Source organism: Marmota monax, unplaced genomic scaffold, assembly GCF_021218885.2.
Source record: "Marmota monax isolate L192 unplaced genomic scaffold, Marmota_monax_Labrador192_F-V1.1 WCK01_AAM20220418_F8-fsc00001, whole genome shotgun sequence".
NCBI lineage: Eukaryota > Metazoa > Chordata > Mammalia > Rodentia > Sciuridae > Marmota > Marmota monax.
Window position 1 is genome coordinate 42,729,881 of NW_026693777.1, and position 27,995 is coordinate 42,757,875.

Below are 27,995 nucleotides of genomic sequence, written 5' to 3' on the forward strand. Positions count from 1 at the left end.
GAAGGAGGACAGAAGAGGCTAAAAGGTCCCTTTGAGGGACAGGCAAGCTTTGTAGCCCCTGGTGTCTTGTATGCTGGTTTGCTGACCAGATTTAAAAACAACATGAAGAGAAAGCTGGGCCTAGGGGTAGATGAGTTGGCTGACATAGGAGGAACACCAAGTGCCTTTCACCAGCCAGTGTCCCTGAAACATAGCCCACTGAACCAAAGCCTCCTGGGGCAAAGGAGACAGCCACCCACATGGGAGGCTCTGAGGGTAGAGCCGGCTGGGCAGGCTGGGTGGCTAGAGTGGGCTCTGTCTCCTCTCAAGTCAGGATTCCCACCCCCACGTTTGCATCCCAAGTAACACCCTCTTTTCCTCCTGCCCCAGGACCACTGGATCTTTACCTCCAGATGTCATAGAGAAGTCCACTTTTGCAAGCTTACCCTGCCCTTTCCCAAGCTGAGCATGTGCTTTCCGACACTTGCATCTCCTTCACTGTGACCAGGTATATTTCTCAAAGCTGGTCCCTTGTCAGGGATGAAGCAGCTATCAAGGTCAAAGGCTGGATTACTGATAGGAGCCAGTTTCCCTCCTCTGCCTTGGCCTATGGCATGGCTTAGCTCCAGTGAGTGGCCTCTGCTGTTACCCTCTACCACCAATCTCTGAGATATAGGTGCTACCACAGGACATGGTGATAGACATGAGAAGGTGAATTTTATGAGGAGGGGAATAGGGCTGGCCTGTTATATGTGCTGGGAGAGGTGGGTGCTGGAAATCTTTGTCCTGGGAGGCTCAGAAATAGAAGAAAACCTTTAGTGTTCTACTTTCATAGGTTTGAGGATTGTGCTTTTAAGGATAGGAGATGGAAGTAAGGGCAGTTGTCCTAGGAGAACCTGGCCCTTTGAGAAGTTTCGTGCCACAGTTTTAATAGGCCCTTACTTTAAACATGCCCCCCTAAACACCTAATGCCATTTGGGTCCCCTTGACACTCTGGGAACAGATAGGAACTGTTTTGGGGGGATTTCTCTGCCACAGTGGCTGGCTGCCCATTGTCTTAATCAGCCTGGGTGAGAGTTTGAGTCCCAAGGTCTAGGAAAGGCTGAAGGCTGGGCACTTCATAGTGCAGGAGCCTCTCAGGAGAAGCCCCTCAGCCACACTCCAGGGCTGGGTTTTTCCTGCTTCCCCAGGCAACTTCAGCACTCTGGGCACTTCTCTCTTTTCTGCCTAAGGCGTTCCTGGGCCCAGCCTTCCCAGATTGCTCCTACTGCTTGGGTGACTTGACACTGCCCTTTCTGCTGCTGCTCCTTTTACCTCCCAAAGTTCCCCTCCCCCGCCTGAATTGGGAATGAGGCTTTGTCAAGGGTGGACCCAGCATTTCTCAAGAACTTACTGGGTGCATATCCACTGCTTGTTGATGTGAAGTCCAGCGTGGGCTCTGGTGTTACAAGGTGCCCAGGACACAGCCCCTTCCCGCACCTCACAGGGACATCCCACTCCTCTGTCTGACCTCAGCCTGCTGTGCCCACCCATCCTGGTGACCCCTCGAGCGTGCTCAGGCTTGGAAAGGCACGTCTGTGGGTGTGAGAGACGAAGCCACAGCATCTGGTGACTAGGGGGAAGCCAGGTAAGTGCCTGCATTTGGTCCCATCCCGGCTTGGGGACGCGAAGGAGGGAGTCCAGTCGCGCCTGTCAGGCTGCCCGCCCCCTTCCCCCTCCCTGGGAGAGCTCTGATGTTCCCCGCGGTGGTGGAAGAGGGTGTGTGGGTGTCAAGGACTCACAGACCGGGCTCTGCTGTCAGCTAGAAATGGATGAGGGTTCCACACTCGGTTTCTAAAGAGGGTGAATTGCGAGCTGGGGTAGCGGGGCTGGAGGTGAAGGGCAGAAAGAGGAAAAAGAGATGCGGGTGAGGGGTTACCGAGCCAGGACCGACCTTGCTTGAAAGGAAAGGAGACGTGGCAGGCAGGGAAGTCGGAAAGATGAGGCAAGGGCGGGAGGGGCTTCTCAGCAGTCGGGGCCCTTTCGCTGGAGTCTGGGGCCCTTTCTTCAAGAAAGGGGGTTTGTTCTCATTTGATTTTCGGCCGGTCTTCCCGAAGCTTTGACCTGGGGGCAGCAGCCTCCGACGAGGGTGGGGTGTTTCTCCGCCCGCAGTTTTCTCCAGTGGGGGCTGGAGACGGGATAATTAGGAAGAGGGATGTGGAGGGGTTACGGTCGGGCTGGGGGTGCGCGAGATAAGATTTCTCAGGATGGGGGGCTGCAGCTGGGGGTTTGGGGTTCCAGGGTCAGGTCACTATGGGAAACGGGTTCAGGCTCTGGAGAAGAAGAGAAAAATCCAAGAAATCGGCAAAGAAAATCACCCCCCGCCACCACCCTTGGCACCGTACCCCTCCCCCCAGGCCCCACCACTCCCCGCACCGCCTCCCCCGGCCGCCTCGTGCTGCCCCCTGCGTTGGGACGACCGACCCACGGTTCTGATTGGTCGGAGACCGGGAGGGGGAGCCGAGGGCCGGATTGGCTGGCGGGGCCAGCGCAGGGCGGGGCGGCTGATTGGCGGAGCTGGCCGAGGGGCGCGCCGCTGATTGGCTGGGGACGAGGAAGCAGGAAGGAGGGCGGCGGAGGCTCTGCTCTCGGGGAGTTTGTGGGGGAACCGCGAGCGGCGTAGCGGATCCCGGAGCCCGGCCCCCGCCGCCAGCCCGTCCGGCTGCCTGCCCCGCCCGTCCGGCCTCCGCCGTCCGCCCGCCCCGGCCAGGCGCGCCCGCCCCCCCGACGGCCCCACCCGGCCGCGGCCCCCGCTCCGCCCGCTCGGCCCCGGCCCCCAGGAGGAGGCGCTGACGCAGCAGCGTGGAGCCCGGGAATTGAGCGCCCCCGGGGGGTTCCAGCCGCCGGATTCTAGCCCGGCCGGGGCCTGCGGGCGCCCAGAACCGCGCCGTCCGCGCCGCCCGTTCTGGTGAGCTAGGGGCCGGGTAGAGGAGGGGGAAGGGGCGAGCGGGCGGGAGCGAGCGAGCGAGGTAGGCGGACAAGCGAAGGGGAGAGGACCGGCCGCCCGTCAGCGCGCCCCACCGAGCGCGCCGCGCCGCCGCCCCCGCCAGCCCGGGAAGGGACGGACGGACGGACGGACGACGCGAAGCAGGTGCGGCCGCCAGCCCGCTTGCGCCACCTCCCTCCCCTGGGTCCGGAGCCGCGGTCCCGCCATCGGGGAGCGCGGCGCGCTTCGAGGTGACAGCCCCTGGGGGCCGCCCGCCTCGCAGGCCGGGGGCGGGGTGGGTGGTGGCCGCAGGGTGGCAGCTCGGCCGTGCGCCGGCGGCGCGGGCGTCCCGGACTGCGGAGGGCGGGAGGAGGACGCCGGTCGTTTGCTCGCCGCGGCGGAGCCGGCTGCCTGGGTGTGCGCGGGCGGCGAGGCCCCCGCCGCGCCCCCTCCCCCATCGCGGTCCCCGAGGCAAGGGGCCGCGGCCGGGGGCGGCGCCGCGGGATCACCCGCTCTGGGTGGGGGGCGCCCTCCAGCGCTGGGAGCTGACCGGTTATTGCTGGAGGGGGGGGGCAGAGAATGGGGGCTCTGCTGGGCGGGGGGGGGGGTGTAGGGTAGACCCGATCCGATCCGGCTGGAAGGAAGGGAGGCGCCGAAGACGGAAGGGGACCGGTTCGAATAGCGAGTGTGGGCCGCGGGAGGCCCGGCGGGACCGTGCGGGGCGGCGGCCGAGTCCGAGGTGGGGCGGGGGGAATCGAAGTTGTCAGACCGCCTCCAAGTGACAGCGGGACCCTGTGCTCGCGGCCCAGCCTGGCCGTGCCCTGCCTGCCCCACCGCCTCTCCTCTGGGGCCGGGGGCCGGGTCAGGTCGGGCCCGAGGGGCCCGCTCGGCAGTAAAGCGCCGGACAAAGGCGGCACCCGAGCGGGCGCAGGTAGTGGCGTCGGTGAGGGGAGCATGTCCAGGGCATCCACCCCAAGGGGCAGGCGACGCGACCGGACTCTGCCCCAGGGACTGCGGGGGCCAGGGCTCCCGCCTGGAGGAGCTGTAGCATTGACTTTAGTCTCCAGCCTCTGATCTCCTCGAGGCTCTGGGAAGAGTGGGGTCGACTTGGCCAAGGCGGAGGGGCAGGGGTGGGAGTGTGTGCCCCGAGCGCCCTGGCCGGTGGCGACCCAGCTTGGGGGACACCCAGATGACAGTCCGATGAATCGCTCTAGAGCCTGTCAGCTATGAAGAATTTTCAGCTAGCCAAGTATACCCGGGCACACTCTATGGGCAGAGGTTTAACTCCACCTGGGATGTCTCTCAGTTGCCCATTTGTTGGCAGTTTTAAGAGCTCAGAAGCCTAGTTGGATTGGGACTAGGACTAGAACTAGTACACCGGTGATCCCTTCACAACTCTCTTTAGCACTTTTCTTTAGCCAAGAAGGCACCCACTTAAGGAAATGAGAAGCTGAGCTTATAAATCGAGGCAGAAATTTAAAGATGAAATAAAATAAGGTTTTTGTTTCTTTGAGTTACCTGAAACATTCCCTGCCTTTCCACAAAAAGGAGAAAAGGGCCTTGGAGGGATACCACAGTCCTTGGCCAGTTGGAGGACACTTGGGAACCACTGGCTTGAGCTGTGAGTGTCTCTAACCCCACCAGTGAGCAGCTAGGCTGAATGCTATTTATTCCTTTTTAAAAAACCTACTAAGAGATCATGTGATTCCACACCTAAGGGTTTGGGGATTTGGGGTTGCAGTGACAGGGAGACTCAGGCTGTTTACATCCTGCACTTTGAGAATGTGTTCAGAGTTATACCTCAGTGGGGCTAGTTAGAAACACACCTGGAGTTGGCTGTAAGCACAAACTGAGAAAGCTACCTGTCAGCTATGCCAGAGGGGTAGGAGGGCATGAAGTTAATTCATGACTACCCCATCCTCCCCACAGGAGGGTCTAAACCCTACTCTGGGCAGAGTTGATACTTGTGGAAAAGGGAGACTAAAGTTTGTCCAGAGAGAACTTAATTGTGTGTCTAAAACCCAGAGAAGGCTGAAGAATCTCAAGTCCTGTGTGCCTTCTGTAGGGCTATGTCTGGTTTTTTTGTTTGTTTTGTTTTGTTTTGGTAGCAGTTTGGGGTGCGCTGTTTGGCTGCTGAAATGTGAAGGGAAGTTGCCAAAATAGAATAGCATTTCCCTCATTAATAGGGCACTTACCTGGTAAAGACTCATGCCAATCAGATCCATGCTTAGGAGGGCTGGCTCTGGGAAGTTGAACCAGCAATGAGGTTCTCTTTTTAATATCTTACTCCCTTTTTTCTTTTCTGTATCCTGACTGTCCTCATGTCAGGCCTTTTATTGTCAGGGCTTCCTTTTCTCTCCTGCTTCCTTTGGCTCTTCTGATCCAGTCTGTACACAGCTACCAGATCATTCTTCCTAAAGCATCCCTTTCTTAAGTCATTTCATTACCTACAAAATTGCCATGACTCTCCTTTTCCTGCAGTCTGATCCTAAACACTATTCTTAAAACTCTTCCCTAACTATGCCCTGCTCTTTTCATTCCTGTACCTTTGTTCTTGCAGCTCCCACCCTCTCCTTTCCTCTCACTTGTCTGTAGTCTTGCTTTTCTTAGGCCAAAGTAGTCATCTGCCTCAGAGCTCAGAAGATTTTCTAACATGGTATCTTCTTGAGTAGTTTTATCGGTTGAACATTTATTAAGGATAGGAATAATTTGAATATTAAACCTTTCTGTGTATGTGTGTGCATATTCCAGTGTTTCTCATAGGATGCTGTGCACATAGTTTTTGTTGAATGAATAAGTGCAGTTGGCTGCTGAGTTGGGAACAGAAGGGAAACCTTCCCTCCACTTTGTCAAGAAATGTTCAATATGGAGTCCTTGGGGGGGGGGTTTCTGATCTTTTCTGTGAAAGGAAAATAGATAGGGCATGTATAGGGGGCTCTAGAGTGGGAAATTTATCTTTTTCTGGTATTTCTGCTAGTGAAGAGTCAGTCCTGTGGATTGCTCACATGACACCATATAGACATGAATTGGAAAAGAGCTGTAATCCTGTTTTCCTCCTACCCCAACAGATAGTTCTCTGTAACCCGGCTTTGCTGTTCTTATGCAATTTTCCTTGTTGTCCAGGCTAAACGAATCCATATGTTTTATCTCTTCTCAATCCGGGTGTAAATGAGGAAAAAATACAATTTTGAGAGCAGAAAAGAAAAGTAACCCTGGCTATGGCTCAGGGATAGGACTTCTAGGGTTCATTTTGTAGGAGGTGTTTGGGGGATCATCACTAATGTTGGAGGCACGATCAACCCCACCTTACACCTATCAGAAAGGAAAGCTCTGGTCCCAGCTCTCTCAGCTCTCTCTCAGAATTTGTGTTCACCATCAATTGTGGTGGACCATGGAGGAAATGGAAAAAAGGTCTGGTGACTTGTTTGAGATTAAACAGTGAAAAAACATTCTTCATCCATCCCTTTCCCCCCCAATCTCCTTTTTTGCTCCAGTTTGATGATGAGTGGACCAGCATTTCCTTTCTAAGTGAGAAGACCACCCCTCACAGTTGCCATGACAATGCAGACCCACTCCCTGTCAATTAATTAAAAAAAAAAAAAAATCATACCGCTTTACTCTCCTTCCACTGTAGCAGGAGGAAGAAGGCCTCTCCTGGGCATTCTCCTCATCTGCTCATGCTATTTTGTGTTTCCTAGATCATGGTCCTAGCTTCATGGGGATTGTCTGAGTTTCTTCACCCTGAGCAAATTGTGCCCCTCTTGGAGCCAGCAGCTCTTGGAGCACTTATGTCCAGAAGGAGAGAAAATTCTTGTTCAGTTATTCATCAGCAATGCAAATTAAAAAACAGCAAGAACCCTCTTCTCTCTTTTCCATTTGAGTTTGAAAAAGTGTACCATACCTTCTCTGATAATCAGAGGTATGAGTTGGGGAGCATTTGCTATCCATTAAGGAAATTTCAGTAGACCTGGAAGGAATTCAACCTCCCAGTATACATACTTCAAATTGGAGTTCTGTGGGGATTTGCGAATAATTTATTTTTGTTTCTCACCACCTCTCTGTCCTAGCATCCAAGAGGACTTATGTGTGTTCACTTTATATGTTCTTATTCCTCTTGGCCCTGCTTTAGCAACATCTGGCCTCAGCACCCTATCACAAGGTGAATTGTTCAGGGGGAAAAAAAAGAAAAAAAAAAAAAAACTTAAGGAAAAAAGAATCACTGGAGTTGAGAAGTAGCCTGTGTTGAACTAAGGCTGCCAGCCGAAGCTGCTGGATTTATGGAGCATTATATGAACAGCCTGGACATTAAAGGGCCTTCTTTTTATGAATGGGTTGTGAAGAATGTAAATAAAGCAGCATCTCTCAATGGGGAAGCATTTTACATAAGCAGTATTACCCCTGCCCAAGTATTTATGGGAATTTGCTAGCATAGTCTGGCAAAGATCACTTCCTTTGTGAACTTGACATTGTGCTGGGGACCTTGGAGGGACAAGGAGATTGTGCTTTGGTTCTGAGAGCAACCCTAGCACTCCTGTTCTGCAGGTCTCCTGGCCTTAACTTGATGGGTCAGCTAAAGGTTGAAGTGCCTTTTAATGCTGAAGAAATGGAAAATACCATGTGTAGTTAAGATGCAGAAAGATTGGAAGCATAGACACTTGATGTGCCTGGAGCTCGCACTTTTGCAACTCCTTAGACCTCCCCAGGACAGGGCATGGGAGGTCCTGGATGAGAAATCCTGCCTTATTTTATAAGTATCTAACTGGAGTAAAATAGACTGGTTTAAATTTCAGCTCCTTCATGGTTCCCAAGCCCACTTCTTGGTATTGCCACTGATGAGCAGTAAAATGACTAAAAGGGAGATGGAGGAACAGAGCAGCAGTGGGCTGCAGACAACCTACTCAGGCCAGTTAGCTTCAGGCTCTCCATACCACCAAGTACTTTCCTGCCCTTGGGTTCCAGTGGGGGCTGTGGGTTCTTGCCCCAGGTGACAGTCCTAAAACAGGACTGTGGGTTTGGTAAGCAGGCCTCAGGCTGTTATCACATCCAGGCCTTGGTGTTGTGTCCTGGGAGGTGCTCATGAGATTCTACTTTCCCCAGTGGAATATATATGCAAGGATGGTTATTCACCCAATTCAGTGTCCTACACACTAAAATAGCATTGTCCTTGAGATCCTACAGGCCTGATCTATCAGGGTTTGTGTCTCAGCCTGGAATTTGGAACTTGTTCTAAGGAACTGCGACCAAGTTATCTAATGAAAAAATAAGTGACTTCTTAGCCAGGCAGGGACTTGAGTCTAATTCTTCTTGCCCCAATTCCTTTCCCAGTAGGCTGGGGAGGGGAGATGTTTGACCCCCCATGGGTAAGGGGATTGGATCTGGTGTCTTTCTGCCTTTCTTCTGACCCCAAAGATCTCACAGGCTCTCTGCCTCCATCCAGTTCATTACTCCTTCAGAGGAGAGGGATGACCCATACTTAGATCCTTTCCAACTGTAGCTGCTTGACTAAAGTTTGGGGGTAACTTCATTGTTAATTACATTCCCGTGTGGTTTAGAAGTGAATTCTTGGTTTTCAGAGGATCTTTGTAGGAATCATGGGAAAGTTATCATTAGGATGCCACTTTATGCCAAGAGATCTGACAAGTGTGCTAGAATAAAGGATGGAGTCATGTTTCGTCTATGGTCAGGGTTGGCTGGGCCCTCCTTGGTAGTGAGAAGTGTCCCCTGCTTTGTGCCTGCAGGGACTCACAGTTTGGACAGACTGTAGAAAAGAATTCTAAAAATGGTGAAATGGTTACAAGAAGTGATCTTTAGAAAAAATTCAAAGTATTGGGATTTATTTGTCCCAAAGAGGTAGCTCAAGTGCAGTGACTGTGTCTCTCTGCACATTAAAGTGGCTGTCTAGAGTATGATGACCAGGTTTTACTCTTCATTGCAGTCTGAGCTGGAGGAAGAGGATTTCATCTGGAACAGGAGACATGTATAGATTCTTGGGGAAGTTTATAGACTCATATCTTTGGAGCCATTACTGCTTTTTAGGACATTAAATTGGCTTGTTTCAAAAGTGCATGTAAGACTTCATTGGGAATTTTGAGCAATCTTTTCTGTAGAAACAATTTTTAAAATTATATTTCTGTTTCCCACAGATGATTTATGTAAATAGTTACACCTTCAATTTCATCTTGCTGAAAATTCAGGAAAAATTAATAATATGTTATAATGGCAATAATTAAAGCAAAAGAGAGAAAAAAAGTTGAATGTACAAGTTATCTTGAATGTTGGTCAGCCAAACAGCAGTTATCCTGTGAGGCTCTAGATAGAGACAGCAAGTGGGAATGTGGGCTTTGGGACAGACACCTACCTGGATGTCCCACTTTGCCTTCCTTCACCACAGCAGTTGTGGCAAGTTCTTTTAATTCTTTGTACCTGTTTATCTTTGACCAGAGGACAAACTGGTAAAAACTACTGAGATGGTAAAAAACTACTATGTCATAGGCTGTAGTGAGCATAGATGAAGTGTTTTGGTGTGTGTGTGTGGGGAGCAGTACTGGGGATTGAACCCAGGGCCTCAGCACTTGCTAGGCAAGCACTTTACCACTGAGCTACATCCCTACCATAGATGAGATGGTGAATGTGATGTGCTGAGGGTGGTGCTGGGTACATAGCAAGTACCTAACAAGTTAGTTGTCCAGTTACAACAGACTATTCTGCACAGTTAGAGGACGGACTTGGGACTGACAGCACTAACTCTGGTTCTTTGTTGCTGATTTTCCCTTCACATATGTAAAATTCTTTGTCTAGACACAAGTGTGTCTAGCACTATACTTACTCATTTAATGGTTTGGGGTAACAAGTGGAGTATTTTCCTGAGTAACTGGGCAAGTTAGGAGAAAGAAAAGGATGGGAGTGAAAGAAAGTTTTGCTGTGTAAATAAGAACTATCCAAAGTAACCCTATTATATTAGATTAGGTAACCCTCATGGATTAAGTTGAAGAGGCACAGTGGACTCCTGGGATGGGGGTTAGAGGACTCTTTTCTTGGACTCCCAAGTAGTACCATTATTCTAGTTTAGAAATGTTATATAGGTTGAGCATCCCTGATGCAAACATTTTGAAATTCTCAGGTGGTGCTCAAAAGTTTTAGATTTGGAAGTATTTCAGAGTGTAGGTTTTCAGATTAGGGATGCTCAAGTGGTCTATGCACATATTAAAAAAAAAACAAAAAACTCAGGACTGGAGTTGTGGCTCAGTGGCATAGTGCTTGTCAAATATGTGTGAGGCATTGGGTTCAATTCTCAGCACCTCATATAAAGAATAAAATAAAGATTCATCAATATCTAAAATAATATTTTTTTAAAAACTCAAAAAATCTGAAGAACTTGTAGTTCTAAGCATTTTGGATAAGGAATCAACCTGGTAGGCAGCCAGATCTTCATCCATGCAATAAGTTCTTATTAAGCCTGTGGATGAGATTTAGTGGTAAGGAGGGCAGAACTTATCTGTCTTCAGAGTTTGCATCCCGTTGTAGGTGGCACTAGTAAATTAAGTAAGAGGTAATCTGTTAGGTCACCTCACTTTGGTGGGGTCTGCCTTGTGATTTGCTCCTGCTAGTAAAGTGCTGGGAAAGCCTGATCTTGGATCTTGTTTTTCATGTTTGACTCATTTAGGAAGTTAGTGTTCTGTTGGGAAGATCTGGGGGAGAGCCCCCATCTTGGGCTGGGCAGCCAGTTTTTCTGTTTAGGAGTCTCAGCAAGCCATCTTAGAAAACTAAACTTTTGGTTCCTGGAGTGTCCTAGTGATTGTGGGCTTTATTGGTTTTTGTTTGTTTGTTTGCACTAGGGATTGAATCCAGGGCCTCACACATGCTAGGTAAGTGTTTTGCCACAGAGTCACATCCCCAGCACTGTCCTGGTAGTTGAATCAACACATATCCTTTTGCTGCTAGGCAAGTACATAGAGCGAGTTGGTGAGTTGTTGGCAGGTTTTTGAAGGATGGTGTATTGGTGTACTGGTAGCATGAGGTTTCCTCCTATTTTGCTAAGGCCATGATGCTGAGCCTTGGGGTACCCTATTCCCATTCCTGATTTTTTTTTTTTTGTGTGTGTGTGTGTGTGTATGTGTGGTGTGGTACTGGGGATTGAACTCAGGCACACTCAACCACTGAGCCACATCCCCAGCCTTATTTCGTATTTTGTTTAGAAACAAGGTCTCACTGAGTTGTGTAGTACCTCGCTGTTGCTTGAGGTACCTCGCTGTTGCTTGAGGCTGGCTTTGAATTCACGATCCTCCTGTCTCAGCCTCCCCAGCCACTGGGATTACAGGCCGGCGCGTTACTGTGCCTGGCTGCATTTCTGTTTTATTTCTCCCATACTGTTTTCTACTCAGAGCAAATGGGTCCTGCCCCAGGCAAGGATTTGCTTCTGACCCAGCCTGGGCAGTGTGGCATCTGGGTGGAAGAGTCTGAAGGAGCCTTAGCCTGGAGTTCCTTTTCCCTCAGTTTAGAATAATCCTCTGTGGAGCCCACAGGGGTGAGTGAGGCTAGGAAAAGCTGCGTTCATCTGCTGCTGCAAGACTTTAGCCTTTGTCTGTTGCCCCTTCCTCTGTCCTGCTGGGCTTTTGTCCCACAGTCCACCTGGCTTGAGGTAGGCCCTCAGTAAACATTTGAATGAAGTCCCAGCACAGATGTTCCCCCTGCAAAACTCTTTCATCAAGCTCTGAACCCTCCATCACAGCCTTGTCACACTTCTTGCCCTATCTTCTACAAGCCTATGCTCCAGTTTCTCGGTCTTTTTTTTTTTTAACCCTTATCCTGGTACATGTAGGGGAAGGGGAAAAAGAAATTGAGCCCCTACTGTATACTAGGCACTCTGCACACATTCTGATTTAGCTTAATCATCACAACAATCTTGCTGTGTGGACAAGAAAACCAAGGCTCAGAGTTCAATCCCTTGACCAAGATGAGTGGCTTCTAATCCACTGTGGGTCTCACGTCTGTTGTGGAGGCCAGCAAATGTTGGCTGAATGAGCAAAGGTCACAAGAGGTGCTGGGTCTTGGGTATGAGTTGTGGATGCTCTGGCTTAGCTGAGCTAGTGCCTGCAGATATAGTCAACCTCATGATCACAGGAGCTATACACTGGGAAGAGATAGGGGAAGGCAAATTGCCTGAGGTAGGGACTTAGACCTTAAAAGAAAATTCCTGAAGACTAGTTTGTATTGCACATGATTTACCTTCCAATTTGTCAGAGTTTCTTAAAGTGGAACACTGGTATGACTAAAATACCAGTGTTCTCTGTCTACTGCCCTGGCTGATCTGTGTTATATAACAATGTGTAGATTGAAGAGGTGCCCTCTTGTCTCTACCTATAGGAAGGGACCCTGACTTAAGACTAGGGCATTGGCAGTTCATAACCCTGTGAGAAGAGTCTGTCAACTCTGCTCTTATTACCTTCCTAAACTTTGCTTTCTCACATACAATGAGGGATCCGTAGCCTAAGTTAGAACTCCCACTCCCCAGTGGGATCGGTTGCCTTTATGATTACAGGATTGGGAATATCTGGCTTTAGCTCTGGATCAAGAAGTAAATGGAGGTTCTGGACGTTTGGGTACAACCCTGAGCCTCTGTGTCTGGGCTCCCTTGCTGGGCTTGTCAAGAGTGTACAGGAGTAGCCAAAGGTGTAGGATGCACAGACCTATCCTTTATGGGATAGGGTTGAACCTTGCCTGCTTGGGTGCTCCTGCCTCTCTGGGCTTCCACTATGACATGTGAGGAGCAGGTAGTCTGACAGACCATAAATAGGATTGGTGCCTTCAGGCGTTGGGGGGTAAGCCCTGCTCCTTAGATGGTCACCAGACCTGAAGGCACTCAAAAACAAGCCTGTGCAGGCTGGGAGTATAGCTTATTATTGAGAGCACTTCCCTAGCATGTGGGAGACCCTGGGTCCACCATGCGGCCAGCGCAATGGTTTCATTAATGAGGTTCTTGGCATAAAAGTTAGCTAGAAGAGATCGAAATAAAACACACAGAATCAGTTACCTTTTTCTATGACCAGGTCCGAGACGGCTCCCCTCTCTGGCTCCAACCTCGAACCACTGGTAGGGCAGCAAGGATTACTCAGGGCTAGCAGGAGAGAGAGAGGGAGCACGCCAGGGAGTAGCCTTTTATTGGGGAACAAGAAATTCAGGGGATAATTCCATCCAATGAAGGTTGAGGGGGGGCCGCACTCCAAGGTCAGGGTCAGTGATTGGGCCCCCGGGGTCAGTGGTCAGCCACACCCCCACACGGACGGGTTCTCTCATCAGGAGAGGGCCGGGGAAAATTCCGACACAGCCAGAATCCTCAGACCCAAACCGGGAGTCACCCAGTCACGCGTGAGAATGGCTCCCCACACCTGGGTTCAATCCCTAAGGCCAGGCCAGTTCCCTTTGATTGTACATCATGCTTCCTGACCAGGTTTTTCTAGGATCCAGCTTGGTTACAGGGTGAATTGAGGGCCTGCAGCAAGTAATGGTGAATAGATACCAAGGAGGTGGGGCTGGTGGGCAAGGTCACTGCTTTCAGGAGCTCTGAAATGCTGAAACTGGGCACTTGCACTGAAGCCTTAGATGCTGGAGCAGGCAGAAACATACCTTCTAACACCAAGCTGGGTCTGGCCTTGTCCTTGCTCTCTGAGGAATTCACCTTCAGAGTGAGCTGTAGTTCAGGGTCTGCTCCTGCCCATCTTCTGTGTTGTAAGTGGAGTCCCCCACACTTCACTCCATTCTGGCTCTGCAAGGAAAAGGAAGCAGTGTTGCCATCTTATTTCAGGTTGGATACTTGGGTGTTCCTGTTGGAATAAGTAGCAGAGCAGATTTCAGGTGCAGGCTGGGTTTTTGAGTTTTAGCAGCACAAGGGACTGTTTTCCCTGTTGAAGCTGCCCTGGGCTCCTGCTGACTCCAGCTCTCTGCTAGCCTCCTGCACAGTGATTGACCATCCTCATTACCATCCTGAAGTAAGATTGGTGTGTTTCCATTTTAGATGAGGAATCTGAAGTTCAGAGAAGTAAAGTAAGTTGATCATGAAGGGAAGAGCAAGGATTTATTTTTATGTTTATATTTTTACCATACTGGGGATGAATCCCAGAGCCTTACACATACTAGGCAAGCACTCTACCACTGAGCCACACTTCCAGCCCTAGAGCCAGCATTTAAATCCAAGTCTGCCTACCTCAGAGCTTTGGTGCTTTCTGCTTTTTACTTTGAAGAGACTCAAGGGCTACCAACACCTTTACTGGCTATATTATAAGAACAGCAGCTTCAGCTCTGTTTTCCATAAAGTAATATCAACTAAATTTAAATGAAAAGGAGTGCCTATTTTTGTGCTCTTGCTGCTTTTCTTTTTTGATAGAAGATTCAAGAAACTTGGTATGTCTGACAAGTGTTACTCCTTTCACAGTAGGAGAGGTTATACCAAGAGTGAATGTGAAGGAGGGCAATGCTTAATTCAGCCCAGTTGGCTTCAGCTCTAATTGGAATGAAGTTGCTGGGGCAGTACCCTTCCTGGTCTCACAAAGGTGACATCTGGTCTGTTCTTAATCAAGAACACTCCCTCTCCATTAAAAATAAAGCAGAATTTTAAGTGTGGTAGGTAAGAACCCCAGTCTTGAGACCCTGAAAATGGTGTTGCTAAGTGTAGCCCAGAGCCAGGTATATAAGGGAAGAGCAAGGGCCAAGGCTGATGACCTTGTCCTTCTTATACAGCCTCTGCTTGTGAGAGTGATCTGCGCTGTGACCATTAGGCCTCCACCCTCCCCTCAGCAGTGCTTCAGACCTCTGGCTTCCCTTGCCTGAGCCTTCATTCAGTTAGACACACAGCTTCTTGCATATGTCTACCTGCGTTGGTAGTAGTGGTGTGTGTGGTGCTGCTGCAGCTTGAGAACAAGAAACAGCACATCTCACCTGTTCTGCATCTGTGGGGATGACTTCTAAAACTAGTGTACCTCAGGTAGAGATGGCCTGTTTGTTGACTTTCAAGTACATTTGTGGGGATTCTGGATTCAACCTATGGTTCTCTGGATTTGGGGCCCGAAGACTGACTGACCAACCACTATTCTTCATAGCAGCTGTTCAGAACCAAAGACAGACTGGTTTTCTCCAGTGAGAGCTTGCTTAATACCATCTAGGTGAGAGGTGATATACCCTGGGGAGTCCCTCCTAGGAACTTTCCTCAAAGGGGCCTGGATTACCTGTGCCTGGGTGAAAGGGTAGAAGACAGTGCTAAGGGAACTCAGTGCAAGCTGAGTTCTGGCCTTGTCCATTGGCAGTGACAGAAAATTCCTGGGTCATCTAGTAGAAGTATTCTGGGCAGCAGGAGGATTCATAGGACTGGAATAGGATCTGATCTTACTGCTTTCCTGGGATCTTCTTCCCCCATCAAGCCCAAGTGAGCCATTACCTACAGGTTAGAGGGGCCCTAACAGGTCCAGAGCCCCTCCACCCAGCCCCACTTCAGGGAAAAGCTGCAGCTGAGATTCTCATAGGCACATCAAAGCATGACTCATATTCGCCCTCCTCTTCTTCTCTTTCCTGGTGTTGGAGTATAGCAGAGACCCCAGCTTCTCCTCAGGATAGTGACTTCTCCCGCCTGAGGCACCACATGAAAGTTAGGAGTTGTTTTGCAATATGCTTTGATGGCCATGGCTGTTTTCACCCATGACTGCATGCTGAGCAGTCAGATTCAGAGGAGGCTAGCAGGAGGCTCCTGTGCTTGATTTGGAAATGGGACTTTCACCCTGTGATTTAGAGGCTTCCCAGATGTCTGTCCCCTGGGGTGTCCCTCAGGGACTGGAGCATTGAATGGGAGGTTAAAGAGCAATGTTCTCTACAGGGAACACTTCTTAGGGGACAGGCTCTTGAAAGTGGATAATGGAAAATAGATAATGGGCACTGTCTCTCCTTCCCACCTTTCCCTGCTTGGGACCTTTTGTTTGCTGAGAGGAAGCCTTTGACAGGGGACAGGTATTCCTGGACCTGGTGATCATATACCCAGCAAACTGCTGAGGAACAGGCCAGTCATTTCTCCCCTTCTAAGAGTTCTTCCTCAAGCCTGGCCTGTACTGACTGACTCTCTTTCCCAGCCACCCACTCCTTGCTCTGTATTTGATGTCCATGTCCTCAAAGGCCACAGGCCCAGGTGACCTCAGCCTTATCCCCCAGCCATTTTCGGGTCCAGCCTGTTTGGAAATAGGACCTGTTGAAGGGCTTTAGCCCCTGCTTCACTGCCAGTTCTGTTCACTCGACCTCCATCTTTAGGCCCCTTGCAGGTAAAGAGGCTGGACCTCAGCTTTCCTTGAAAATAAGATCTGCTGCTGCTGCTTCTGCTTGCTTGCTCCTCACCTCCAGCATAGGGTGTCCTGATTTTTAAAAAGGCCCCTGGGTCTTAAGCAACCGGGGTGCTTTTGAGAGTGAAAGGAGGCATTGCTAATAAGTATGCTGAGTGGTCAAGGGCAGGGCTTACCCTGATCTGATGACAGGAAAGAGTCTTATTGAGTGTAGCAAATGCTGGGGATTTTTAGGAGCTTGCTCTTTCTATGCCTCAGGAATGAATGAATTTGCCTTCTGTGACTCTTTCTTGCCTGGGGCCCAGACTCTGGACAGTGGTAGGTCCCCACACATGGCCAGAGCAAAACATGGCACTCTGTCTCTTCTTTCCAGTTTTCCAAGTCCTCTCTCAGGGGTGAAGGTTGTCCACACTGCTTTCAGTCAGGTTTTCCTCAATTAGTGCAACATGTCTCTGGAGAGAAGATGCCCCCACCATTGGCCCAAGGCCACTGAAGTGAGGTGGAAGTGGGAAGGACTGGGGAGTCCCCAGGCTTGGGACTTTCAGGGTTAAATCCTGGCCCAGCAGGGACTGCTCCCAGCTCTGTTAGTGTGAATAACAATAGCAATGGGGAGACTAAGCTGAAAAGCCCAGGCCTGCTGGGTGGGGAGGGGTCAAGGGGTGCCTGGGGGTGGGGGAAGCATTGTCTGGCACCTCACTTGGCAGCCTCTGTGCTTTGGGTTGGAGAGTAAATAGGAAGTGAACAGCAGTAGGCTCTGACCACCAGCCCCCAGCTCCCTGCAGTTCTGACCACCAGCCCCCACCCCCCTGCAGTTCTGCATTGCCTCATTTGTACAAGCTGCCCCTGGCCTTTTTTACTCAGAACTGGGGCTCAGGCTGCCCCAAGTGTATGTCCAGGGGTGTTTTGCCAAGCTAAGCTAAGTTATGGGATCTTCCCTGGTTGTGGGCATCTCTCAGGAGCCCTGAGATTTCACCTCCCCCCCTCCTGCCTGCTATCTGGCAGATTGCCTACCAAGAGGGAGAACCAAGGGACAGGGCAAGACTATAGGGCAGCCCCACTTTGTCTCCTGTGTTAATTCTTCTCCTCAAGGAGTGTGCTGATCCTAGTGTTGATGATACCCTTCCTCTGTCAGTGGCACTCTTTGGGCTGCCCTTCTCTGGAATCTGAACTGAAATGGTTCTGGCTTCTAGGACTGGCTGAGACCTCCCTAGTCATGGGCTCCTCAAAGTTAGGCCTCACCCTTCTTAAGGCTTTTCTAGCAAGATCCAATTATGGTATTCCTGGTTTATGTCAGAATCCTCAGGGCCTGGACTTGGCCTCCTCTACACTATAGCCCAGCAGGAAGAATCCCTCACTATCTGAGTTGGAGGAGGGGCAGGTAATGCTTTGGTAATAATTTGAAGGAATAGATGGGCTCCTACCACCTGAGCCCCTATCCTGCAGTGTGTAATTAGTGCGAGGAGAGCAGATAGAGAGGTCGACTTTTTGCTTCTGTTTCATCCTGTCCCCTGGCTCTGGGGTCTTGGTGTTCCTTGGGCTCTTCAGGGCCTTAGTTCATAGGGAACCTAAACTGAAAGTATAATGGGAAAAACCAGTCCTTGCACAGATATTGTTTGCTTGTTCCCACTGGATCTTTGTACCTGGAAGTGGGGAGCAGGTTCTAGGAAAATCCAGGTTGGAGACAGAGTAGGGGTGGGACAGATTACCACAGGTGAATCTGGATGGGCTGCAGTGGGAGAGAAAGCAGGCAGGGGCAGGCCAGGGCAGGCTCCTCTCATTGCCTGCCTTATGTCCTGCAGGTTGGAGGGACTCCATGACACACACTCGAAGGAAGTCCCTTCCTGTGCTGAGTTCAGGCCCCACTGGGCACCAGGAGCCCCTGCAGATGGAAGACAACAGTATGGAACAAGGGGCTGAGGGTGCAGAGCCAGGCATACCTGAGAGTCCTGGGCACCTCACAGGACGCCGCAAGAACTACCCACTGCGTAAGCGCTCATTGGTTCCTGAGAAGCCCAAGGCCTGCAAAGTGCTGCTGACTCGCCTGGAAAATGTGGCTGGTCCACGAAGTGCAGATGAGGCTGATGATCTGCCCCCTGACTTGCCCAAGGCCCCCAGTCCTGCTCCATCCAGTGAGGACCCTGGTCTTGCCCAACCCCGCAAGAGACGTCTGGCCTCCCTCAATGCAGAGGCCCTCAATAACCTACTGTTGGAGCGAGAAGACACCAGCAGCCTGGCGGGCACCCGCCGCAGTCGAGGGGGAGACCCCCACCGTAGCCGAGACCGTGACCGGGCCACAGGGGGCTGGTCCTCCTCCAAGAAGAGGCCTCGGCTGGGAGACCTAGGAGAGGGAAGTCCAGACTTATCCCCAGAGCCAGCATCAGATGAAAGTACCCGCAGAGATGGAGATCCAGCTCCCAAGAGACTGGCTAGCCTGAATGCAGCCGCTTTCCTAAAGTTGAGCCAGGAACGGGAGCTACCCCTTCGACCTCCTCGTGCCCATGCAGAAGCAGATGGGCGTTCCACTGAGCCCCTGGCACCCAAGGTCCTACGGCCAAAGTGGGCCAAGGTCAATGGCAAGAACTATCCCAAGCCCCGGCAGGGGCCCAGCTCGGGGGATCCTGCAGGCCCACCAGGCTGGCAGGGACGCCCTGATGAGCCATGGCCATCTGCCACTCCTCGTGGGCCGTGTGCACAGCCTCCTTATCAGCCCCTTAGCAAGGCTCTGGAGAGCCCCTTGGGGCTGCGCTCCCACCTGCCTCTGCTGATGGGTGGTCAGGCTGCCCTGAAGCCAGAACCTGGGCGCCCAGGCGAGGAATCACCTGCCCCCAAGCAGGAACTGCATCAGCCCTCTTTCCCTGCACCTCAGCTGTCACCCCTGCCAATGCCTGGCAACCCCGCTGACTATAATGGCCTATGTGGAGGACCTGAGCTCACTGCACTAGGCAGCTTCTACCTGTACTGTGGCCAGGATGGACTGCAGTGTGGGAGCTACTCTGCCTGCCCCATGCTCCCTGAAGGCAAGCTCTCTCCAGTGGCTTCCCCTAGTGAGGGGCTTCTCTTGGCCCCTAGCTCAATGCCCTCAGGCACCCCTTTCCAGCACCCTCCCTGGAGCTCATCTCGATACTGCTCCAGCGAGGACACTGGAGTGAATGGCTACAGCGTTTGTGGAGTGTTGCCCCTGTCTCTTACCCACATTGGCACTACCTGTGGTGGCTGCCCCTACAAAATGCCTTTTGCAGCAGGTAAGCCCTTTGGGAGGCGGGATATGCTGGGCAGTCTCTAGGATGTGCCATCCCAGGAGGCTGAGCTGTGGTTCCAGGCAGGGGCTTCTTTGGATCTAATTACTACCTAGAAGGCAGAAAGCTTTGAAAAAGGAGGACTCACCTAGTCTGCCCCAAGCCTAGGAGCATTCCCATGAAAAGAACCCCATATTTAGCTCTTGTGGCCTACTCTGTCCAGGCTATTAATGGAGGTATCTTGGCCTGACAGCATTACATTGGTGGAGGGTATAGAAGGACCTGTTCTCCAACCTGTTCTCCTTCCTTTTTGGGATTTCTATTCTTAGACCCTTAGGTATTAAAATTAGGGTTTACCTATTTCCAGGTCTTTCCCCCCACCTCTCCTTGAGGAAAGTTAGAATTATTTGCTTGGAGTTCAGACCATCTGTACACTGGCCAAATCCAGCAATCATGGTAAAGTTAGTGGGTTCCAGGTTCGGGAGGAATTGGTGCTAGCTATGGTAAGACAGCTTTGTACTGGCCATACAGACCTTGAAAGAGAAGAGGTGCCCAGACATGGCATCACCTAGCAAGATGTGGATGGGATAGGCACATCCCAAGAATAGACTAGCAGAGTTTCCCTGGCATGGTTATAGTGTTATCAGGGCCAAAATTTTGGTGTCTGCCTTCCTAGCAAGACCCAAGTACCTTAGAAGCTCATGCCCCAGCTGATGAGACACCCCAGGCTAGTGGGGGGTATTATCATGTGCCTCCAGGCTGCCTCTTCACTTCCTGGGTGGAACTGAAGTGACCTAGAGCCATCCTGATCAGCCAGGCTGCCCAGCTGGTAGGGAGGTGAGGGCTGGACCTTCTCAGAGCTCTCCTCTCCCCCCACGCCCCTTCTTGCAGGGGTCTATAAAACAACTTTATAGACCACTTGGCTCTGGCCAGACTGGTTGTGTCAGGTTCTAGCATGAGTTGGAGTGCTAAGAAATGAAAGAAGCCTGCTTGGGCTTTTTCATCTCTTTCATGCCATTCCTCAAGTCTAGACCCTTACCCCTTCACCCTAATAACAAGACCTCCAGTAAACATATACACACTGCCATTCTAAATGTTTTACATATAGGAATTCTCACGACATATAATTGGGCAGAGATTCTGGAGCCAGACTGCCCAGAGTTAAATGTTCTCCTCCACATTCTTTTCCGTGACCATGGGATAAGTCAGTAGTTACTCTGTTTCCTTAAATGTAAAGTGGGAGTAATAGTACCTATTATAGGATTGTTGCAATGCTAATACATTGATAAGAAAAACAGTCAGAAAATGCTTTATGATATTTATAAGTACTGCTAACATTGTACTGAGGGGCAGAGTGACTTGCCTGAGGTCACATGACTGGTTAAGTGGCAGGTGTGGGACTCATATCCCAGCCTGTCTGACTCCAGAATTGCTGCTCTTGAGCACTGTGGAGCCCTAGAGAATCTCAAGCCAGTGCCAATGAAGCCATTTCTGCTCCTTCTCCTTCTAGCTTGAGGGGAAATGGGAATGTCTGCTGGCCATTCTGTAAGGTCAAGAAACCCCCTTTTCCTTTGAGCAGTCACTCTGATGAGCACCCTGTAAAGAGTTCAATCCCCACCTGCCACCTCAGTGGTCTTTGGATGCACACTTAGAAACTAAGACAGGAGCTCCAAAGCAGATAAGGGGTTACAGCTTGCTATTACCTGCCCTAATCCACTCTCTCCTTCTTCTAGAAGGCTGCAGGTCCCTGGGCCAGCTGGAATTTCCTCTCCCGGAAGCTGGCCACCCAGCCTCACCTGCCCACCCGCTTCTAGGATGCCCTGTGCCCAGTGTGCCACCTGCAGCAGAGCCTGTTCCCCATCTTCAGACACCCACATCGGAACCCCAAACAGTGGCCCGTGCGTGCCCTCAAAGCGCCAAGCCTCCTAGTGGTTCCAAGTCAGGTCTGCGCACAGGTTCTGGTTGCAGGCACACTGTGAGGAGCAAGGCTGCCCGAAGGCCCAGCCACCCCAAGCAGCCTCGTGCCCAGCGCCCACGCCCTCGCCGCCGCCGCCGCCGCCGCACTAATGGCTGGGTGCCTGTTGGGGCTGCCTGTGAGAAAGCTGTGTATGTCTTGGTGAGTGCCAACTGTTAGCTGATGGGGTAAGAGAGGCTGATGGGATACAAGACCTGCAGTGAGATGGTCTAGCAATTCTGACAGGTGACGAGGGGCTCTAGTTCACTTACACCTCAGGAACCAATCATGCTGCTCTGCCCATTTCCCCAGCCTCTACCAATCCTGCATCACAGGATGCAGGATTGGGGAGGTTGGGAGATGCAGTCTGGAGACTTTTGGGATAAGTATGTAAAGGAGAAGTTTGGATGGTCAAGGGAAATTAGTGATTCAAGAACATTTGAGATAGTGAAAAGAATGTCAACCAAAATGTATTGGGCAGTTGTTAATTTGGTGCCAGGATTGAGCTAAGTATTTTGTATGTGTTATTCCTTTTAATCCTTACCACTATCCTATGTGGCATATACTTCATGGTCCTCTAATTATCTCCATTTTATAGATGAGGAAATGTAGTCTTAGTAATAGATTAAACAATCTAGTACCACGACTTAAAATGATGGTTTAAGGATTTATATTCAGATTGTGCCATGCTGGGGGTCTTGCAGAGAGACCCAGCTGTGGGGGGTCTGAACAGCCCCAAAGGCTTCAGTCTACTTTCCCACCCCTGTTCTGTTGTTTCTGCCCTTCTCTAGGCATGGGAATTCCCCATCCTCATTCTGTCCCTGAAAACCAACTCAGAAGCACTCTGTGCAAACACAATTTGCCTATCCTAAGGAAATTGTAGAGAGGATGTCATTCTCTCCCTCCTTCCATCCTTACTCTCTCAAGTGTTGCCCTGAAAGCCTGTTTGTGTCATTGGTTTGTTGCCTAGGATGAGCCGGAACCAGCCATCCGAAAGAGCTATCAGGCGGTAGAACGACATGGAGAGACAATCCGGGTCCGGGATACTGTCCTCCTCAAGTCAGGCCCAAGAAAGACGTCTACACCATATGTGGCCAAGATCTCTGCCCTCTGGGAGAACCCAGAGTCAGGTACCCCTTCCTCAGGCTAGGGACCCAAGGGGCAGCTGCCCTCACCAGCACTGTAGGCACCTAGTCAACCCTTGCCTAGAGTTTGGCCTGCCAGAAATCTCCCCCATTCCTGGCATAGAGTCTGAGTATCATTCAGCTGGGGTCTGTCTGCTGCCCAGGCTGCAGCAACCTTTTGACTTGGGTTGGATCAGTGTGTTAAATTGGCCAGCAACCAGAGCCTGGGCACCTGTCTCCCTGCCTCACCTGTCAGTGCCTTCTCTCCCTTCTCCCTCCATACCCAACAGCATTCCAGGCCACTGAATGCTTGGCCTGGGGGACACTGGTGGCTGGAGCCTGAAGGATTTGGACCAGGCATTAAGACTGGATAAAACTCTAGGGTAGGCAGGCAGTCTTTCTGCCTATCTATGTAATCAGGATTACCAACTCCAGCCATGACCTCTTCTGCTGTTCCCCCAGGAGAACTGATGATGAGCCTCCTGTGGTATTACAGACCTGAGCACTTACAAGGAGGTCGCAGCCCTAGCATGCACGAGGTGAGCTGACTGGCAGGGGTGTGGGGATGGTGAGGTGGCAGAGTGAGGGGTTGTCATACCATTGAGACATAGTTTGGGAAGGCCAGCTGTGAGCAACCAAGTGTCAGCTTACCACCTTGGACTCTAGAGAACCTGGGGAAGACCTGGGGTTTTGTAACTTGTTCCCAACACTGTTGTAATTCATGTTTCAGGGGAATAACAGAAAGGGAGTCTTCAAGGAAAGGGGGTGCCAAAATGGGAACAGGGAAATGGGTCCTGGCAACAGGAAAGGTGAGGTGAAGCTGCACAGCATCCCTAGTATCACCTGCATTATGAGAGATAGGAGGCAAGACTCTTTCCACCACCGCCTTGGTCTCCAGAAAACCTCTATGGAGAGAGGTGATTTGAAGCTGGGGATTTGTACAGGCTCACCTTTATTTCCTTTCCCTTTGTAGGGTACTTAACTACTAAGCCACATCTGCAGCTCTTTTTATTTTTTTATTTTGAGATAGAGTCTTGCTAAGTTGCTTTAGTGACTCACTAAGTTGTTGAGGCTGGCCTTGAACTTCAGTCCTTGCAGAATTTTTCATCAAACTGAAAAGGATAGGGACCAATTTCACTTTTCTCCTCTGGGCATGGGATGGGTGGTCAGGGATCAATATGTCAGTGACAGGGACTATCAGGACTGGCTACTCCTGAGTAGGATAAAACTTAGAAGGAATACAGGAGGAATGCCTAGGAGTGGTAGGTAAGGTATACTTAGACTGAATTTTCAGGGAAGCCCCCTGCCTTACTGCAGTTCATTTAGGTCAACAGTCCCAACAGAGGGATAATGCCTGCCTTGATCCTGGAGTTAGGTGCTTGCTTTCTTTCTTTTTTTTCTTCTTCTTCTTTTTTTTTTTTAATTTTAGTTGTAGGTGTACACAATAACCTTTATTTTATTTTTATGTGGTGCTGAGGATCAAACCCAGAGCCTCACATGTGCTAGGCGAGCACTTTACCACTGAACCACAATTCCAGCCCCTGGAGTTAGGTGCTTTCCAACCTTGATAACCAATCTCCCCTTGTCTCCCCTTGAGCCTTTGCAGAATGAAGTTTTTGCATCGCGACATCAGGACCAGAACAGTGTAGCCTGCATTGAGGAGAAATGCTATGTGCTGACCTTTGCTGAGTACTGCAGGTGGGTGGTGCCCTGTACTCTCTGGTTGGCCTCTCCCTTCAGATTTCCCAGGGCTATTTGGGTGGCTGAATGGGGTCCCCAAGGAGATTGCATTCTTTTCTGAGCCCAGTCTCACTTACTGGGCCTAATCTCCCAGAACTTTCTTCCTTACAACCTGCCTCCACCATCTGATTTTTTTAGAAGATATAAAAGTTCTTGCCCCATTGAGGTAAAGTGATTGGAGCAGAGGTGTGGGGTGTCAGCACTGCTCTTCGAGAAAATCTACAGTTGGCAGGAGATTGGGAGGGAGGCCCTGACAGGTGTGGCTGCCCAGCAATAAAGAAGATGAACCAGCAGTGGCAAAGTGAGCACAGTTCTCAGGATAGGGGTGGAGGCAGCACCACCCCTTGGCAGGCAGGAAGAGCCTGTCCTGGCTCTCTCTGGACAGGGTGGGGAAGGAATTGGTCTTCTGTGAAAGTGGCTGTGGTAAAGATAGGAAATGGTCTATAACTGCAGATTCTGTGCCATGGCCAAGCGACGAGGCGAGGGTCTCCCCAGCCGAAAGACAGCACTGGTGCCCCCGTCTGCAGACTACTCCACCCCACCACACCGCACAGTGCCGGAGGACACGGACCCTGAGCTGGTGTTCCTTTGCCGCCATGTCTATGACTTCCGCCATGGCCGCATCCTCAAGAACCCCCAGTAGCCTCCTTGTGCTCATACTGGGGCTGCCCATGAGCAAGTGGGGCTCAGGGCAGGGAGCACTGCTTGAAGCACAGCACTTGGTTAAGGGGACACAGGGGCCTCTGATTCTCTTTGGTGGGGGGAGGGCAGGGGCCCCTCTGGGTTCTGGGCCCCATGGGAGGGAAGGGAAGGCCAGGGTATAAGAAAAGCATCAGAGCCCTCATCAAGCCCTCATCTTGGCCTAGGTACCTATCTGTGGTCCCTTGGGTGAAGACTCACAAAGAAGCAGTCTTCCCTGAGGCTGGGCCAAACCTGAGGGACCCAGGCCAAGTAGGGGTTGGGGCAAAGAGAAGGTGTAAGGTCCTTTGGGAATCAGGCCCAGCAGGCCCTTCTGTAGCCTCCCCTAGGCCCTCCAAGGGGGAGCAGGAGCCAGCTTTACCTCACCCACTGTGACCCGCTTCCTCCCCATCCGCCTGGGACCAGGCTCTAGATTCTAGCACAGCTCTGAGTTTGTTCTTTTGAGACATAAAGAGCCAGAGTCTGGCTTCCAGAGCATTGACTTCCTCTTCCTAGACTCGGGGCCTTTCCCTGGCTTTCCTCCTTTGCCCCCTGCAGTAGCCACTGGTGCTGGGACAAGCTGACCCAGCCCTTGCATTCACAGGTGTGGTCCACTTGTGGGAGTCAGCCTCCTGTCCCCCTCCCTTTGAGGCCACCCAGTGGGTCTAGATTCCCAGAAAGTTAACTAATCAATGTGGGGCTTGTCATGCCTGGGAGGGTGGATGGGTGCTGGGAGAGGGTGGGGGGCAGGGGGCAAGGAAAATTGCTACCTGATTTATTAAAGATTTTTCCTCTTGCCTTACACTTGGAGGTTCTGGGAAACCTCTTGCAGAACTTCACACATGACTCTTCAAGCCACACCCACCTGAAATCAAACCAAAGGAGTGCTGTGGCTCCCCTCGCCCTGCCACCCCTTTACCCTAGTCTTTTTGTAGATTGCACTAATTTACATCCCAGCGAGAATCAACACTGTATCAGTCCACAGACCTGCTGAGCTGCAGCCACTTACCTAGGAGCTAAGAACTTGCATTTTCAGTTTGTTCCTATTGCCCAGAGGCCCTGTTCTCACTCATGCTGCTCCCTAGAGTAGATTGATTAGGAGGCTCAGCTCCCTGTGGTCCTTGCCTGGACTAGGCCAGACCCTGACAACTGGGCTCTCTTGAGGGGGCTGGAGACCCAGTTACTTACTATTTGTACCAAAGAGGAGCACGGTGAGGAGAGGGAATGAGGTGCAGTGTGGCGTGGGCCTGGTGCTGGCAACCTGCTAGCTGAGCACTTCCATGAGGGCAAGGAAGATGACCCTGGGTCCTCTCTCAGGAAGTGGCAGACACAGGCCCAGCAAGCCTAGGAGGTGGCACTGGGTGAGGACAAATGTGACAGGTGCTGCAGAGGGAGGTGGAAGTGCATTCTGAGGGCACCCTTGGCAACCCCTGTGGGCCCTGTCCTGATTGGTCATTGGGCTGGGTGTGGCCTGGAGGCTTCAGAGGTGAATTTTTGCTTGGGAAGCTGATCCCAAACCTGAAGGGAAGGGACTTGGGTCTCCTTGTATTGAATAAGCTGTTTGGAGGAAGACATGGGTATAGGAAGGTGGGATAATAAAAGAGTTTGCAGAGTGGCAGTGGGGGTCCTAGAGAGCCAGCCTTGGAGTCTGCCCATTCCCAGGGTGCTGCCAAGGAGCCTAGCCTCATCTATAGGAGAGGAGATCAGGGCCCCTCCTCTCAGGAGGCAGGGTCTGCTGCCCAGAACTTAAATGCTTTTGAAATCTCTTAGATGTGGAAATATTTTTTCGAACCTGAAAATGCAGCTGGTAGAATTTCAATGGAAACATAATCCATGTAAAATATATTTTAGTTGATATTTTGTAAAATGCACTTTTTGTGTGTGTCGATCCTGGTTTCCCAGATCTGTATTTCAGTGTTTACAAGGGAGTGGGGGAACCTTTCCTCACCTCCCTTTTGACAGAGATTAGAAGTACTTCTTTAAGAAATTAAATAAATAAATTTGAGAAATTGTATTGATTTAGAAAAGGATCATCGCCTGTGTGTCCTGTCATTTTTTGGTGGGTAAATATGGAAGGACTTGCCATTCATATTTTGGAGTCCCGCTTAATTACCCTTTGCAGCATGGATGCTCACTGAGGCCAGTAAGCAACAAGGGCAGGAAAGTAGGGGGAAGGGAGACTGTGGCAAGGAGACAGGAATAGGAACTTTAAGTTGACTTTTTAAAAAATATATTTTTAGTTGTAGATGGACATGATACCTTTGTTTTATTTATTTTATGTGGTGCTGAGGATCGAACCAGTGCCTTACACATGCTAAGCAAGCGCTCTGCCACTGAGCTACAACCCTAGCCCCATGAAGTTGACTTCCTGACTTGTGGTCTGTGTGAAATCCTTGGGTTACCAACCTTCACCTGGTCAATGCCATGGGAGCTGGTCCCTAAGTATGTTTGGTGAAAACACTCCATTCATCACCTTGGGTGACTGACTCGCAGACACTGACCTAGGCTCAGTGTCTTACAGCAGGCACTACTTGCTTGCTGGGGAATAAAGGCCACATTATGGGCTCAAGGGTTCGTGACTTGCTGGACCCCTGGTTCAGCCCATTCATAGCCCTGAAGCCTTAGTGTTGGCTCAAGGTGAGGCAGTTAGTTGTAATGCTGTGGAGATTCCTGGTTAGCAGAGGCTGCCCAACCCTCGAGCTCTCTTTCCTTAGAGGTTATTAGTGGCATGGATACCACTATGGACTGGCTACAGCACTACCATCAGTATGTTAACCCACAAGAGTCCCTTGAGATGGGTGGTAGCCTATCCTCATTTTTCAGGCAGGAAACTGGTATAGAGATAAGTACCTTGCCCAAGGATTCCCCCCAGAGTAAATAAGACTACCTCAAGGACTGCTAACGCAGAAAACTGCCTTCTAACAGGGAAGTCAGCACATGGCAGCCAAATTGTCAGACTTTTTAAAGGCTCCCCCCCTTAATATAAAAGATGTACTTATGGGGGGG

At 50.9% G+C, this 27,995-nt stretch overlaps 1 protein-coding gene across 5 annotated transcripts; it reads left to right on the top strand.

The window, feature by feature from the left end:
• Positions 1–1,465: 1,465 nt before the first annotated feature.
• Positions 1,466–27,019, top strand: Bahd1 (bromo adjacent homology domain containing 1). 5 transcript variants are annotated; one of them, XM_046460758.2, is made up of 7 exons: positions 1,466–1,606; positions 18,057–19,499; positions 21,227–21,609; positions 22,418–22,577; positions 23,034–23,110; positions 24,169–24,269; positions 24,765–27,019. In XM_046460758.2, exons 2-7 carry the CDS (start codon positions 18,071–18,073, stop codon positions 24,952–24,954), a joined length of 2,340 nt encoding a protein of 779 aa, XP_046316714.1. In that variant the 5' UTR covers positions 1,466–1,606; positions 18,057–18,070; the 3' UTR covers positions 24,955–27,019. The 5 variants fall into 5 exon arrangements, with proteins under 5 accessions (XP_046316714.1, XP_046316713.1, XP_046316715.1 ...); XM_046460757.2 differs by lacking the exon at positions 1,466–1,606 and adding an exon at positions 2,753–2,926; XM_046460759.2 differs by lacking the exon at positions 1,466–1,606 and adding an exon at positions 2,753–2,926 and having other exon boundaries at positions 24,178–24,269.
• The last annotated feature ends 976 nt before the right edge of the window (positions 27,020–27,995 follow it).